The sequence below is a fragment of the Condylura cristata genome, unplaced genomic scaffold, assembly GCF_000260355.1.
Source record: "Condylura cristata isolate star-nosed mole 26May11 unplaced genomic scaffold, ConCri1.0 scaffold00014, whole genome shotgun sequence".
NCBI lineage: Eukaryota > Metazoa > Chordata > Mammalia > Eulipotyphla > Talpidae > Condylura > Condylura cristata.
This window is the reverse complement of record NW_004567115.1, coordinates 29,286,644-29,303,981: the sequence shown is the minus strand read 5'-3', so window position 1 is coordinate 29,303,981 and position 17,338 is coordinate 29,286,644. Positions and strand designations below refer to the sequence as shown.

Here is a 17,338-nt window from a genome sequence, read left to right as displayed (position 1 = left end):
TTTCTTTACATTTATCTGTTTCCTTTCAAAATGTGTAAAGTCCGTGACTGCTGGGTATTTGCCTTGTCTTGTTCAGAGCAGGGCAACTGCTTCTTGTCCTATGGAGGACCCCACACATCTTGGGAGAACTTCACTAGCAGTCCACCTGAATGGCGCCCTCTAGAGTTGATTTTAGTTTCTGTCCAGCGTGACCTTGCAACACTAATGTACCAAGTGAATGAATCAGCAATGTTAGACTATTTATTATTCTCCTTGGAAACATAGAATGAGAATCCGAAAGATGTGTGTCCCATAAATCAAAGTACATTGACATGTGCAAACCGGTTTCACTTGGATGATTTTTCTGACTGAGTTGACTGGTCAACTTAGTCCTGTAAAGTCTGTGAAAGTCGAATCAGTCCATAGAGAGACATCTGGGTGTATCAGTCCACAGAGAGACCTCTGGGCCGCCTGCCCCTCCCCCTCACCTCCTCTTCTCCCCACCCCAAGTCCCCTTCAGTCTGCTACAGTTTCCTGGCGCCAAAGCCCATCCCTTCAGACTTCTCGTGTACTTTCTGAGTCTGTGCTCTGGGACCGGGAGTAACATGTGTCTGCCTACCCTTGCAGCATCCAGCGCGCATGGCGTGAGTACCTGCAGAGGCAGGACCCCCTGGAGAAGCGAAGCCCGTCTCCGCCCTCGGTGTCCTCGGACAAGCTGAGCAGCTCGGTCAGCATGAACACCTTCTCTGACAGCAGCACGCCGGTGAGTGTCCCTCCCTCTGCTCTGCCTGCCAGTCACAGGTCACCAGGGCTCTGGCTGCTCAAGGTAAGGCTGGGATGTGAACAGGTGGCTTGTGAAAGAAAATCTGTGCTGCTTGTCTGTTCTCCGTGAGCCAAGGTGAGAGGGTCCTGTCATCTGAAAACAAAGCCCAATTCATAAACACCACATGAGCTGTGTCTAGTGTGAGGGAATTGGTGGCTTGAAACCATTCTAAGCTAATTTGTGTTCTCTTATTGTAGAGTAGTTTCACAGAAGTTTCTCCTTTTAGGCAGTACCCCTGGAGGTGATCTTTGAGGCTAATATGATAGAAGATTAGCTCGGTCATATATGAATAAAGAGGATAGGGAACTTGAAAGGGGTCAGTGCAAGCGGTCAACTCAAATGCCTGTGCCAGGGTCTGGTGAGGTGAGTGGTCCCATTATTATTTCGGATCTGTGGCCCAGAATGGCTTCACACAGCGCTGGGCTCCTGGACATTTCCAAATGTGATTTTTTTTTTCTTCAGGAGTTGTCAGAAATCCAATCCATTTCTTAATGGCAACCAGTAAGAAAATTTAAATACAGGGAGACCATGCTTACGAACCCCATTATTGTGGGGCCACTCATCTAAGAACACCAGGTTCAGGGGGACAGAATGAATCTGTTGAAAGTCTTATTAAAAAACAGGCATGCCAACTGTGGTGGGAAATAATCAATTAGGCAATTGAAATACAGGGTTTTATGGCCATCATGGGATCATGATGATCACTTACCATAGTCCCTGGGTACTAAGTGAGGAAGAAAATGAAACCACTCTGTGTACCTTTTTCAAAAATATCTTCCTTGACTACTTTGTAATGCTGTATCTTCAGTTGTGAAAGGATTTTCAGTCACCAAAATAATGTGTCCACTTTTAGATGATGTCGGGTTTGCTTTGAAATGTTTTCAGGTGATCCTGTTGCATATCCTTAATAAATAAACAATTGTAACTAGTTACTGACTTTAAAGAGAGAATAGCAAATTGCATTTACTGCTGAGCAAAAGATCTGTTTTTAGCTGACAGCAGAAAAAGAAGCTGTGTTTTAAGGACCATTTTTGCCAGGTGAGAATGGGTGGTAAACGGGCTTATCTGACTTACTGTCGCTAGAGGGCGCTCACGAACCATGTCTGAATTTAGTGAGTGTGTATTTGAGTGACAACTAATGTGAAAATCGAGTTAGGATGCCTTGCCTGTGATTGCCAACAGAAGGTACCGATTAAGTGACACTAGAGATTGGATTTGTACGGTAGAACCTGACTTTCAGATATCACTCTGTCCATGCATCAAAGGTTTGGATTTACTGTTCAATTTTGTACAATATCCCCTGTCACTGATTCCCTCAGGATCTAATAATGGTTTAGTGTTGCTTTAGCATGGTCAATCTTTTGATTTTATTGCAAATTTTGGAAGAATATATGTTTGTTTTATATTTGTTCATTATGATCCTAGTATAGCAAGAGTTTTTTTACATAAATAGCTGTTCTCGAGCATCTGTCTTCACGTTTACTTATATCTATATAGATTAGTCCACAGTTCTGTCTTACCCAACTTAGCCTAACCTCTGGGTCCCCAGTGTTTCTTATTAGAGGAGATTTTCTCCCTCAAATATCCCCAGCACTTTGGTGTCACTACGTTGTATCAGAGGGAATTGAAAATGGCTTCCTGCCACACCTCATGGTGCATTGTTTCAATAAGCCCCCAGAGACACATTCTGGCAACAGTCCCCAAAGATGCTTTGTGTCATCAACACCCCTGAATAGTGTATTATGCTGCTGAGACTCAGGGAAACTTTGCATTGTCAGAAGTTGGCTTTGTGCTCCCAGGACAAGGCTGTCTCTGTGTGGAGAATTTTGGTATCCCTGACTGTCTCGAGACAGGGAACATCAAAGCCGGTTCTCAAAAATCATTATTGAATTAGCTTCAGAAAGCAAGTAGACCCTGCCGAGAATTATAATCAAGGTTATCGATGATAGTAATGACTTTGGTATTGGTGATGACAGTGCTGTGACACTAAAGGTACAAAATAAAATATGAAATGTAGGATGCTGAGACTCCCCCAGTGTCTTGTTTGTCAGGAAGGTAAAATAAATTACAAAATTCAAGTTGTAATTTACAAAACAAAGTATTTATGTTGGGAGCTGGCATGATGAACCAAGGCTGTGCTTTCTGACATGAGCTTTACTGTACTGGGGCCTTCTGCAGAAAGACTCATTCTTAGTCTCAGTGATCACACCTCCACGAAAGGAAGTGACTCTTCCCCATCCTGACCATTCTGCCACACCCCTAGGGTCCACACTCTCAGGGACTCCCAGATAGGAGAAGTGGTCTTTCCACCAGATGATAAGGGGGCCATTAGTTTACGGTGGGAATTAGGTTGGCCCCAATCTGCCTGTCTAAGCTGCCATAACTAACACCTACAGTTAGTCCATCTGGAATTTCAGGGTCTCTCACCTTTGCTCCAAGGCAGATGCTGTCAGAGTGATGACCATGGAGATGTTTTGGGCCTTGAATCCTGCTAGATCCCTGCCAGTGTGTTGAACTTCAGTCCTCTTTCTCTGGGCTCCATTTACCACTGTTGCTACCAGAAAATGACATGTCTTCTGAGTCTACTCGGTTGTCTGTCTTGGCCCCAGCACTAACTTCTAGCACAGTCTCAACAGGAGGGCTTTCTGCCCTTGGGCAATGTCTGGGCTTGGCACTCTGGGCCAATAACTGCTGGTCCTAGCGATTTCCCCGGGGCCATGCCTCCTGGGAAGCCAGCCCCCTGGCTTGGGTGTGGCACTGTGAGCTGAGAATGAAGCTTTTGCATGCTTCTAATCCAGTTGCTTTGGCTCAATAAAATGATTTCAACATGAGCTCTCAAATCCATCATTTAGAAAAAGTTGACATGCTTTCTATGGATCTTCTCAGCACTTCCACAGAAGAGGTACTATTATTTCCCATCCACATATGATGAGTAAAGAGGTAACTGCATTGCTCTGGTTGCACCCTGGGAGGAGCCTGCATGGTTCACTGGTCTATGATCCCGTACACTGAAGAGGATCTGCATTAGATGTGGTCAAGCAGCAGATGAAGCAATCAGTTAATGTATTTCCAGGCTATTTTACAATTTAGAAGGTATAAGCAGTGAATGAAATAATTGAAAAACTTCCTCGTGTGATTTTATAAATTGCCTCATTCAATGCTCTTTGATTAAGACCTCAACTTCAGCTGCTTGATGCCAAATTAAAGAGCTACAGGATGGGGGATAATATTGTTATTAGCAATTTGTGTATCAAGTGCCTTTACACCATGAGGTACTATGTGGTAACAGAACACTTCTGCTTAGAATTAGCAATTTGAATAGAAATTGTTACTGGGAAGTGAAGCTTGTGGATGGCAGTGTGAGAAAAATGCTTAATTTACTTTTTACCATAAAAATAATAGTTATTACATGAAAGACCACAGTTCAACTATTTTGTATATGTTTATTAATCAGTCGCATATGATCAAATACTTACTCTTTTAGTTCCTAGTTCTGAGAAATCTATAATTTGTCTAATAAGATAGAGAAAGAAACTGTTAATGGTATCTTCTAATGACTAGATTGCCATGCTTCTCACAATCACTAGCGATGTTGGGAGACACTATTCCTCCCTCTGACTTGGATGTTTCCCTGGCCTGGCCCTCCTTCCACCAAGTCTGTCTGCCACGGGGTACGCTGTCACTGTGCCAGCCTCTGGTGGCTGTGTGGCTCATGGCTGAGGCCAGACCTGGTCAGAGGTCCTGCCTCTCTTCTGCCACCATTTTGTGTGTCTAGGACATGTCATTCATCTGTGGACCCTCCTCAGAGACAGGCTTGAATTTTTGTGACACGATATGTAAAACACCGCCCAGAGACTGGGCCCTAAAGACTTGGGATGACTGTCAGTCAATTCAGAACCTAATATGAAAAACATTCATGTACCCAAAACACTTGAAGGAAGTTGTGAAGGGGTCAGATGGAACTTTTACCTTGATTTCTTAGCAGCCCAGGCCCTGCTTTTGATCTGCTCAATGAACAGATCATTGAATTATCTGTGTCATATATGTCCTCTCTATTGATGTATGTATGTATCCATCTATCATCTAGCTATCTGGATATATGGATGTATATCCATATAAGTGTATATTCTGAGATTAGAGCTATGACATTACTAAAGTGACAAAGGAAGCATTTATTTTAATATTGCTCTGATTGAAGACTAAATTGAAGGAAAGCCAGGTGTAAGTCATTTTGCCTCTAAATGTGTAGCTCTGTTTGGAGAGAAAAACAAGTCAGGATCATTTTCCTGCCTTCTAGACTGGAGAAAAAAGAAATAGAAGACTCAGGGAGCTTGTTGGGAGGACCAGTGGCCTCCCCTCTCAGGGACAGAGGTCCGGTGTTGGCACAGCCTGTCCCGAGGTGGTGCTGCACTGCGATTGATGAGCGTGAATTACAGACTGAGCAGCTTCAAGAGGTTCTCTGCTCCAGCTGGCTGCAGGCCCTGTTGCCTTGTGTGTGGCTGTTTGCATGGTCTTAGGAAGAGCAGCTGGAGAGTCAACAATGAGTGAACAGGTGACTCACCACACTTTCCCCAGAACAAGAGTGAATGCCGGTGATGCCCCTGCCTGGTAAGCACACCAGGTGCATGACGCAAACTGCTTCATTAGCATCAAACTTGATTGCCTTTTTTAAGGTTTATAATCTCCAGACTTTTATACATCAGGGAGAATCTGGTGGCTAAAGTAAGACAGTCTTGTTACAAAGTCACACTTGTTATTTTTTTGGAGAAGTCAAGCTCTGAACGATAATTTACTGGGGTCTTCCAATACACTTATTATTTTTTAAATATTTATTTATTTATGCATACATAAACTGGGGTACAGGCCAGAGGTACGGGATGGTGAGAGGATTCACCAGAGTCAGAGTGAGGAGTAGAACAGGCAGATCAATGAAGTACACTGCTGAGGGGAGCAGCGGGCGTGTCAGGAGAGGTCTGTCACACCATGTGGGTCAGCACCAAAACTCCAACTTCTATCTAGCCCCTCAAGCCCCACATAGCACAAATTCTGTGAGTCCGTATGCTCCAAATTTTGATTCAGAAAATATAGTAATGAGGAGGCTTTTTGTTATTTATATGGAAACTGGTACATTTCTCTTTTATCAAGCCAGTCTTAGTACTAAAATAAGTGTTTTTTTTTCCAAAGCTTTGAAATTATATAACATATAACCATATATGATGACATAAGTAAGTGTGTTTCTGTATAAAAACACTATCTTTACACCACAAACACACCCTCCCTTTTATGTGTATGAATAGTGGCTGATAATATAGATTCCCTTATCCAAGTTATCCTTTTAAATGAATGACTTTACATCAGTTTAAAAATGTCCCTGCTGTTTCTGCTTGGAGATGAAAGATTTTTTGAAAAAGAACTTCTAACCTTAAATATTTTCTGAGTTCAGAATGATAACCAAAGTTTGTAATTCATTGATGGATCACTGACTGAAGTTCCAAAACTGTTAAATGTGATGGAATTGAGTGAGATCTACTATTGTACCTTATCTTTTTTCCTGGAAAGCTCACTGGACTAAAGCTCTTCTGGATTTTTACATTTTGGAAGATGGTTTTGGGAGTGGGGACTTATTTGTATCACTGGATTAGGTCTATATCATTCATCCACTCAGTTTACAATTATCTTAATGCCTCATGTCTGCTGGAGATATACTTACTGATCAACAAAATACAACCCTGTCCTTGTAGGCATAAGTATCCAATTATGGCAGGTAGTTATTATAACAGATACACAATAGCTTATAGGTGATACTCAATAACAACCATTGATACATTGTGTAGAAAGGTTAGGTATTAATATTTTAACAAAAATCTTCTGTTAAAATATCTTCTAGAGTAGAATTTCCTAGTATGTGGAGGCTGGAATATTAGTCTCAAAGGGTATTAATGGTGTTAGCCAGGGAAAGGGTAAAATATACCAGTTTATTTATTTCTGAACTTCTTGGAGCCTTCTGAGCTAATTCACATTTTAAATCTGTAAGCAGGGTTAGTATTTTTATATTTCCCATGTTTCTTTGACTATGAAATCCAGTGAGTCACATTTTATAGAACTATTGGTCCATAGGACACATTGGGAAATATTATTCCTGAGTTCATAGTTGTAGAAGAAAACTTTTAAGAGCTGGAATTTTTCTGTAAGTGGCCAATACTAAATTTGGGTTGCACAATACAATTTGAAGACTTCCAGTGAAACTTACAATGACACATCTTTAAAGATCCCTTGTAGAATCTATTAAGTGAATTCTTATATAAAACTTGTTACATTTACTGGTTAGTAGGGTGTAAATAAAGATATCAAGTATAATCAATAGAAGATGGGCTTTCAGGAAATCAGCAACTCCTTTACCTTCTTGATTTAGAAATTTAATTTGAGAGACAAGAAATTTAGGCAGAAGAATAGCAAAATCTCAGCTTTATTTCCTGCCAGACTGGATCTCAGGGCGTAACTCTGAATTGGAACTCCGTTGGGCTTCCTCTTACCAAATTTAGATTTAGGGCTGCTTATTAACTACAGAAAGTGGCGAAAGTTGGCACCCTCACCTACAGCTCAGGACACAATGAGGTTGGCAGGGAGTGGGTTCTATAGAAACATGGGAGGAGAAAGAGCCTGGGTTGCTGTGTTCCTCTGCCTTCTGCCTACATGGAGGGGTAAAGGGACAGAGACTAGAGACTGGGCTTAATGAGGAGGATGCTTCCCTGAGGACCATGGAAGAAGAATGTCATCAAAATGGGGCATTTCATGTAGCAACATGAGATAGTTTGGCTGTTTATCATGATAAATATCATAAATGTGTTGTATTGACTTTGTATTTTTTGTGATCACATGCATTATCATAACTATTACAGTGTAGTCTAAGTAAGAATTACTTTGGAAACTTTCAGAACCACAAAAGATCTTATGTATGAGAATATCTGAAAAGAAGCCTGCGATTCTGTGATTTTTTTTTTAAAATTCCCAGGTAATCTTCATCATAAAGTACACAAAACACAGTTATGAAAATTGCAAAAAACATCAGCAAGCATATTACATAAAGCATAAGTAATAATAATTTCCAATTTTTGTTCTTGTATTTTAGCATTTGTATAAATTTACTTTTAGCAGATGCTGGAGCAAATTTTTCCTAATCTGACACCTAAATGATCACTATTTCTTGAGTAGCACTTTCCCTGTGGCACTGGTTGTGTGGAAACTTCTGTTTTCTCTTCTTCAGATTGATGGTTCCTTCTCAAAATGATAGAATGTGATATGATAGAATGATAGAATGAGGTTCCTATTATTTGATCATTAGGGCTCATTCAAAGGACATGGAATCAATAAACAAACAATGATTAGATTAGCTTCAAATTAGTCTTCACTGTGACTATGGGGATCATCCATTTCAAATGAAAGGGGATTGGATGTTTTAGCAGTTAGTTGACAGGAATGCCAACTGTGACTGAAAATCCTAAATTATGCTGTGTGACTACACAGATGAGAAAGAGAAGAGAGATACATTACACATTATTGTACATTCTTTAATGTCAGTGTACACTATGACCAGTCACATGTACATGTCAGTTATAATACAGCAAAAATTTTCACTCTTTATTCAGCGTTGAAAGACGTCTACAAATAGAGGGGTAGAGAAGATTTCCCACCAACATTTGAAAACATACTCAAATCCTTTCAGAGTTAACATTGGTGAATTTTTTATGTCTATAAAATGTGTTTGTTCCATTAAATAAAGTGATGTTAGGCATTGAATACAGAAGCCTTAGATTTTATTTTCCAATATTTATGGATTAATTTTAAATGTATTTTTATTTTTAAAATTTCTGAAAGATGTTTTATTTTATTTTATTGGAGATTAATTTATTTATGCATACAGAACTGGGGTACAAGCCAGAGGTGTTGGGGCAGTGAGAGGCTTCACTGTAGAGTGAATGGGGAGCAGAAGTACACTGCTGAGGGGAGCAGTGGGTGGGTCTGGAGAGGTCTGTCATGCCATGTGAATCACCTCTGGGGCCGGGGATCGAACTTGCACTGAAGTAGTTGTGATTAGCTTGCGGTGTTGTGTCCTAACCCATTGCACTACCAGGGAGGGCCAAGATGTTTTATTTTAAAAATGATTTATTTATTTGCACATAAAACAATTGGGGGTAGGCCAGAGGTACAGGGTGCTTAGAGGATTCACCAGAGACAGTGGCGGGGCAGAACAGGCAGGTTGATTGAATACACTGCTGAGGGGAGCAGTGGGCAAGACAAGAGTGGTCTGCTGTGCCATATGAGGGTCAGCTCCTTGGCTGGGGATCAAAGTCAGGCTATAGGAGTAATGACACTGAGACTTAACCCTGAGGCCAAGAGAGAGGCCCTGAAAGATGTTTTAGTAGTAGATTCTTGCTAGTTCCTCTCATTCCCACACTAACTCTGTATTTACTATGAGTTCATCATTGTTATTTGCTAAAGCAGCTTCAATGCTGATCCTAACTTAAAGAGTCTCTGCTCATTTCTGAACAGCATATTGATTTTCTTATTATGATATTGTATTGATAGGGTTAAGCATATTGATAGAAGACCATGCTGTTTAATGCAAGTACATTTTCAAGAAAATCACAGTGGTAAATAAACACTTCACTAGAAGGACTCTATCTCCATATAGCAGTAACTGTGACCTGCTTTAGAGATGACATCATTGGATGTCATGTGGCTCTTTATACGTTTCAGCCTCGGAAAGAGATAATCTGAAAGCCACAACAGCCTGATTCTGCTGTGATCATCTTCAGCACACAGAGGCTGGGACTGAAGGGAGGCAGACTTATTCACATGGTACGCAATGTCTTGTAGAATCCTGTGCTTTATTTCATTCTATTTTTTTATCAAAAAGTAAATGCAGTGATAGGATAAGTGAATTAAGTGTTTTGGACTAATGGGAGCTCATTTTCTGCTTTAAGATCAAGAACTTTGCTGGAATCTCTGCACAGCCTTGTATTCTATCTGCTATTTTTTCCCCTTTTGATTTGAAGAACACTGATGAGAATCAGCAAACTTCATCTCCCAAAGAACTCTCCTTTTATTTTTGCCAATACTTGAAGATTTTTGCTCCAAAATCGTCTTTGAGCTGCCTAAGCACCGTGGTTGGGAACTGAAGGGCAAAAACAAAACAAAACAACAACCACCAAAACCATCCTTTGTAATATGTTTTACAGAAGTTCAGCATATAACTTTGGTTGCTAACATAGGCAATGCTTTATGGATTTCATTCAAGGCTATTTCGAATAAACAACTCTTTCCTTTCAAATGGGCAAGAGTAACTTTCAGCACCATGGAGAGGCCCGGGCAGCAGCATGCACCAGCAGTGGACCAGGGCAAGCAATCTGACAGTGTAAGTTTTTCAGATGTCTGTCATCCGTGTTAGATGTATCATATTTTTATATATGGGGAGAGAAACCTCCAAAGTCTAATCAAGGCAGATACAATTTAAGCTATGAAAAGTATTGCCTTCATTTCAAATTCACATTAACCATTTTAAGGTGATGTTAGAAAGTGTTAATATATTAATTTGAAAAAAAAAACTTTCTTGTTGCATCAGTTGCTATGAGAATGTTTGGTGGTTTGAATTTTGGGAATTTAAGTTTTTGTTTTAATTCACCACAAATTAATTGTACTACAGTTGGACAAAACAGTAGCTTTGGAAATAGTATTTTATAAATACACTTAGGTAACTTTTAATATGCGGTTTATTGTCCTTTGTAAAACAAGGTTCTCTTGGAAAGTAGTTTCTGATATATACTTATTTGGGAGAATTGTTTTAAACTTTCTAATTGCAGATCATACTTTCATTTATAAAAGGAGCATATATAAAAAGAGCGTGTATCTAAGTATTCTTAATTTGGGCACATGGAGAATATTGGGGGAGTATTTGGCATTTACTAGTATAAAATGTATTTAGTAAGAGCCTGTGTAAATGGAAAAAACAAATCCTTCTATAGCATAATTAGATGGGGGTCACTGAAGAGACACCTTTTGGGCATTGCTGGAAACATTTAATCAGTTTTAAAGTAGTCTACTTTAGCTGTTAAGCCATAAATTAAAACATTGCTTTATTCCAAAACATCTTTTAAAACCTTCACAAGAACTGTTAAAAAAGTTTTAGCCATATAGCATTATGATGTGACAAAAAGAAGAAATGATACTTTGAATTATTACCAAGAATGACTCCAATGGGTATTTTGATTAACTGTTCAAATTTATCTAAGAGAATATAATATCATAAAAAGTGATTTAACAAACAATTGTCTTTTCTTAGGCAAGTTAAATATAGTTTGTAATATTTATTTATGCTAGATCACTTATTTTAAAGTCTAATAAAACTATTTTTTATTATTATAGTATGAAATGTATTTCTCACAGTAGAAAACAGTAGCATTATTACTTTCTAGTTAAAATACAATTCTTTCTCTTGTATTTGATTTCTAAGTGAATTGACTATGGTATCATAAGTCTTCAGTAATTTGGCATTTGATTTTTGCATAATTGGCCCTTATGTTTTGACAGAATATGTAGAGTATGAAATTTTGGAGGCCGTGATAAACTTATATGAAGGAGATCTTGCTATACATTTTTGCCAATGCTGTTCGAGAGATTCACTGATGATTTCTTTAAGTGGCATAATATTTAAAAGAACTCGGTTATTGAAGACTAAAGGGTAGATTTTTTTATTCTAGATTTTATAATTCTGCTTGAATTTTTTTTAAAATAGTTCCTTTAAGCATACTGTTGAGTGCACTTCTATATTTTAAAACTTTGATTGTTCTTTTATGATAAACTGTATTCACTCCCTGCTGGTGGTGGACTAGGGAAAATCATTCTGGTTGATTAGATTGCAACATTATAATTCACAGGACTTGAGGATCATGTCATAAGATGCATCTGTTTTATATTCTGAAATGGAGGGAAAAACACATGGTTCAAAAATTTATTCTCCAGCCTTCTTTGTCTCTGTCTATATCTCTCAAGAATGTGAGTCATTTATGATAATGTCAGAAGTGTAACATTTTATATTTGTTGCTTTTTGCACACATTTCAGAGATGTATTTATTACAATAGTTATCTAGCACATACATTTTGTAGTTGAAATGTGGTTGTCTGTGTAATTATTTATCCAAAATTGTTGCTATATGACAAACCACAAACATACTTCAGCTTCTGCTTTGATGGCCTTTCAATCATTGTTGAAACAGCAAAAGTCACCTGAACAATAGAAAAATATCCATACCTATTTAGACTATGAGCTATTCATATTTCTTGCCTTTTTCTTATAACATTCTGTGGCAGCAGATGTGTGTGAAAAATCTTAAATTTAGTGAGTGACATTTTTGCTTTTTTGCCAATGTAAAAATATGCTCAAGGATCTCTTCTTTGTGGTCCACCCACTCTTGCAAAGGCTTTGTAACCTTTGGCTACAAAGAACTGAGAGGCATATTTACTTAATGGAGGCTTCCCTAGTTCAGATGCCCTTGCAGGATGACTGAATATAGAGAGTGCTGACTGATGGTGGTGGTTCTTACTGTCAATTGCAACCTATATATATATATTTTCATAGATTTATTTATGCTTATAGGACTGGGGTACAAGCCAGAGTGGGGTGGGTGAGAGGATTCACCAGAGACAGAGTAGAGAGCAGAACAGGCAGGTTGACAAAGTACATTGCTGAGGGGAGCAGTGGACAGGTCAGGAGAGGTCTGCTGCACCATGTGGGTCAGCTCCCTGGCTGGGATCAAATTCCATGCTGCAGTGGCTTCAGAGAGCTTCATAATGTGGTGCTTTAACCCATTGCACCACCAGGGAGAGCCCTGATTGCAAACTTTTTTGGCACTAAGAGAGCTGAGTTCATTTTAAAGTTAGTTCTTGAAACAGGATACTCAGACTTGCTTTTGTTTCTTCAGTCTCCATCAGTGCTTCCTACCAGAAGCAGCTCTTCTAGTCACAGCCCCAGCAAGACAAGCTCAGTAGGAGAGCCTGAAAGTTGGAGGTGTCATAGGAAGGCCTAAAGAGTAACTTCTTAGTGGGAAATTGAACTTTGTGGGATGATTGTGTCCAAGTGACTTCCAGGATGTTTCCAACATCACAGGTAGTATTCAGATAACATTAGGTATCCATGGGCAGATCTCCAGTTTCCCAGAAAATTGCCCTATGTTGGCATTTCTGCATAGAACTTTCCATACAGTGATTTTTTGTCTTCAGTTATATCTTACTATGAGTTCTTCCTTCCCTCTCCAAATTGTCCAAATTGTACTCAAAAGGTTCATTCCTACTTTATAGTAGATGTTGAATCTAACTAGATATGAATAGCTGATTTGAAATTTACATTGCTAATAACTAGAAACACAATAACTAGGTGACATAACCTGATCTATTTCTGAGAACTGAAAGAGCATCCAAGGAAGATATCCATATAGCTGAAAAACCAGAAGTATATCTCTAAAGGGAGAACAGAGTTAAGATACCATGCATCTCTCATTTTAACTGGTGTTTTGAATCCTCACTCCTCTAAATGAGTTTAAGTAAACTCAAGTGAAAGCACGTGAAACACAAGCACAAACTGGCAGCCAGTCTTTGTATGAGTTCAAGCCATTCCCATGTTGAGTAGTTGTCTTCTTAATCGCATCTCTGACACCATCTATGTGCACACTGCACTTGACATTGGTGTCTGGCTTCGTGAGCTTGATGGAAGCCCATGCTGCAGGCACACTCTGTAGTGCCTCACCAGCACATGCTTGCAGCGATTGATTGCTGAGCCTGTGCACCACAATGACAGGAAGGAGCATGTCTGGGGTTTGTTTTGGGTGCATGGGCACTGATGGATTGTACCAGGCAATCAAGGTGCTGGTGTAGGAAGTATTCTGTTGAAGTTCCATGACTAGTAAATGGCTGTATATTTTAAGAACTGATCAAAGACAGGTTTTTGCCTAATGAGTTGTGGCATTTTGAAAAGAATGTCAAGCTTTAATGCCTAGAGAAAGACATAAATTTACCTATATTTAATTTGGTGGTTACTAGGAATGTAAATACAGCATTGTATCTGGACTTTAGTATTATACTGAAGATATTTTCCTGCTTTGCAGAGGACATAAAGAACTATATAGATGGTATAATACTACAAATTGAACATTTTTGATTAGTTAATAGCCTGACCAGAATAGTGTTATGTAATGAATCAGAGCTAGGCTGGAATTCAGTCTTTAGTGCTATGTAATAGGTTTCTGCTATATCACTCTCTCTTTTTTTTTATATGAATGTAGCATTGCTTTTCAATGTTGTTTGTGTCTTAGAGGGATAGGACCTTCCCTTGCAGGGTTTTTTCCCACCTGCACCCACCATCAAAGCACACATCATTCCCCGCCTCAGTCATTGTGCTCCCTCCCCACTCCGCTCCCCCTCTTCCCAGCCCTCTTCTGCTAGCCTCAGTTTTACCATTATATTTCGAGAGTTTGTTACTAGTTTGGCTTTACCTGACCTTTGCATTTTGTTCTCTGTAGTTCACATGTAAGTGATGCCATGCAACATTTGTCTTTCTCTTGCTGATTTATTTCTCTTAACATAATTTCCGGCAGCCCCATCCATGTTGTTGCAGATGGTTTATCTTGTTTAATAGCTGAGTAGTGTTTCACTGAGTATATGATCACATATTCCTGATCTACTCGTCTTTTTAAAAGATTTCTTTATTTATGCATACAGAACTGGGGTACAGGCCAGAGGTGCAGGGGCGGTGAGAGGACCCACCAGAGACAGAGTGAGGAGCAGAACAGGCCGACTGACAAAGTACACTGCTGAGGGGAGCAGCGGGCGGGTCAGGAGAGGTCTGCCACGCCATGTGGGTCACCTCCATGGTGGGTGGGTATCGAACTTAACTGAAATAGCTCTAGTGTCCCAGTGCTGTACTGTAACCTGCTGTGCCACCAGGGAGGGCCCCATCTTTTTTGGATTATCTAGGTAGTTTTCATAACTTGGCTATTGAAAATAGTGTTGTGATGAGCATATATCACTTTTTAAATGAATGATTGTAAGGTAAATTTTTTTCTTACCTCTCATTTTGAAATTGGAGAAATTTTAGTCAAGGGAGGAAAACCCATTTACCTGAAGTCAGGAGGCTTCTCAGTTACAAAGGTGGAGGTAGAAATCAGGTTTCCTAACTGCTTGGAAGGGAATTTCTGTCAGGATATATGATCATCAAGGAACCCCAGTGCTGAGCAATAAGTGGAGTTTTATGGAGAAATACTTTACTTTGAAATTAGTGCCACTTTTTATGCTTGGGAGCTTTGCTTCAAAGGTATAGACGTTCTCATAAAGGTGAGCTTCTCACCACAGGAGGCACACAGGTGCGGAGTGGACAACCCACAGCAGATATGGTAGCTGGGGCTCTAAGTTGTGGGTTTCTCTTTCACCTTGAATGTGGAGATGAGACATCAGGGCAGTGTTGTCTTGTTAAAAGAGAAAATAACAATCTTCCTCCAAATCCTCTTGCTGCTAGGACTACTTGATATTAATGTCTCTCATCCCTGACCATTGCCTATTTCAGTCTTCAGGTTGCAAACTGTAGAATCCTATCTAGTTAGTTTCAATTACTATCTAATTTGTTAGAAAGATAACAGCCATTTCACTGAACCGAAAAACTGAAGTTATCAGTCTGACTATAAGGAGACACTGAGGGCAATTGGTTACCCAGAACTTCTTGCAAATTCACAGCCTCAGGACAACATTGTCAGAGTATTCTGGCCTCACTGGAATTAGATGCAGTGGTCAGAAGGAGTTCTAGAATGTCCTTTGCTTCTTTGAGTCACTTCCTGAAGATGCAGAGTCCTGTCAGGGCTGTCCCATGGACCTGTTCAGAGCAGGTGTTCACAGCCAGATGGCTAGGATTCAGGAGAAATTTATTTCATGTTCCTTGTAACATCCATAGCTGTCAATTCAGCAGTTATGGGACAGGGGCTCAGAAGCACTAAAAAAATGACAGAAATCCACTGTGCCTGCTGCTGTAAGGTGCCCTTGATGCCACATCAGATCTAGCATGACCCCTGCCAGTCCTCACTGATTCCAACTGGCTACTCGCCCAGACTGCCTCATTGTCTCTCCTGGGATGCATGTGAATCACGTTCCCTATTTTATTGCCTCGACCCGCCTCATACCTAGCATCTTTTGTGAGACTTAGTCTGGCCTTTTTGATGCTAGTTGAATTTTCCAACTCCTTTCCTACAACACTTGGCATTGTTTTGAGAACTAAATTCAGATGTGAGATCTTTGTGATAAATGTGTGTGGTCATTGCCCAGACACTTGACCCTCTTCCTGGGGGGCTTCTCATCTGTAAAATGACCAAGTCATGCAAATCCCTTTAGTCTCAAAGGGGCATTGAGAGGCTTAACAAGATGGTGCTTCAAGATATTTGGAACACAGGATGGCATTATCATGTTCTTCTTTTCACAAGCTGTTCACCTGAAAGGGGAGAAGAAAGAGTGGAAATTTAATGACAGAGAGTTTTTGGCGTTTTGTCAATTCAACATTAGCTTTGGAATGTTGCCTGAAAGTTTCAGTACTAAGGAGCTAAAAGCTGTGTTTTCCTGGGCTTGTGGTGTTCCTGTCCCTGAGATGGCATTAAGTATTTGTGAAGGGTATGCTGTGCCAGACCCATTTTCTAGCATTCCATCAACAGAAACTAATGCAGCGTGCACTGGGTAAACTGCTGCATGAACCGACATTCCACGTAAGTGGCATCTCATCTAAGTAGGCTGAGCAGCTTCTCTTTGAGGGGTCAGAAGGATGGATTGGCAGCAAGTCACAGAACCTTTTGGAGACCTTCCCAAATCACCCACCTCACAGTCCCTTTAAGAGAGAGAGCTGTTAGTTATGTAGATGTCACATTTGCCAACTAAATCAAGGATTTAGTTAATTAGAAGATAGCAAAGGGAAGTACAAGTTTTGCAACTTCATTTTAATGATTTTGGAGGGATGAGAAATGCAGGGTATCATGCTGGAATCGAAGGAGACATTTATTCATGTGATTTAGGTTCAAGCAATGAGTTAATATTTACACAAAAAGGTTCTAAATGGTCTTCCTTTGTTTGGACAAGAATCATTTTCAAATGCATAGGCTTCACAGATGTGCCTAAAATACATATTTATGTATATTTTAAAAATAATAACATGCCATTCATACATCAGGTCAAAAGTATTAAAAGGACTATTCAATGTCAATATCAAGAGCTAAAAGTAGGTTGAAAATTTACATGTGTTTTAAACCAAATTTCTTTTAAATTATTGAGGCTTAATATTTTCATGTTTTGTGACCATTTTATTTTGTGACATCTCTGGCTATGTTTTCTCCCATTGCTTAAGTGTTGAGCTCTTTAAAGTTTATTTATATTAATTTTTGCCTTCATATCTGTGGGAAGTACTTTTAAAAGTGTATGCTTACTTATATTTTTCTATTTAAAACTAAATTTCCCCCC

General features: G+C 39.6%; 1 protein-coding gene across 1 annotated transcript in view; it reads left to right on the top strand.

Annotated features, from left to right (window-relative positions):
- The window catches only part of LOC101626324 (schwannomin-interacting protein 1), a 591,244-nt gene that overhangs the window by 140,901 nt on the left and 433,005 nt on the right, over positions 1 to 17,338 (top strand). The window contains exon 4 of the mRNA XM_012724783.1: positions 607 to 742. Coding sequence (XP_012580237.1) covers positions 607 to 742 — 136 coding nt within the window. The remainder of the gene's footprint in view (positions 1 to 606; positions 743 to 17,338) is intronic.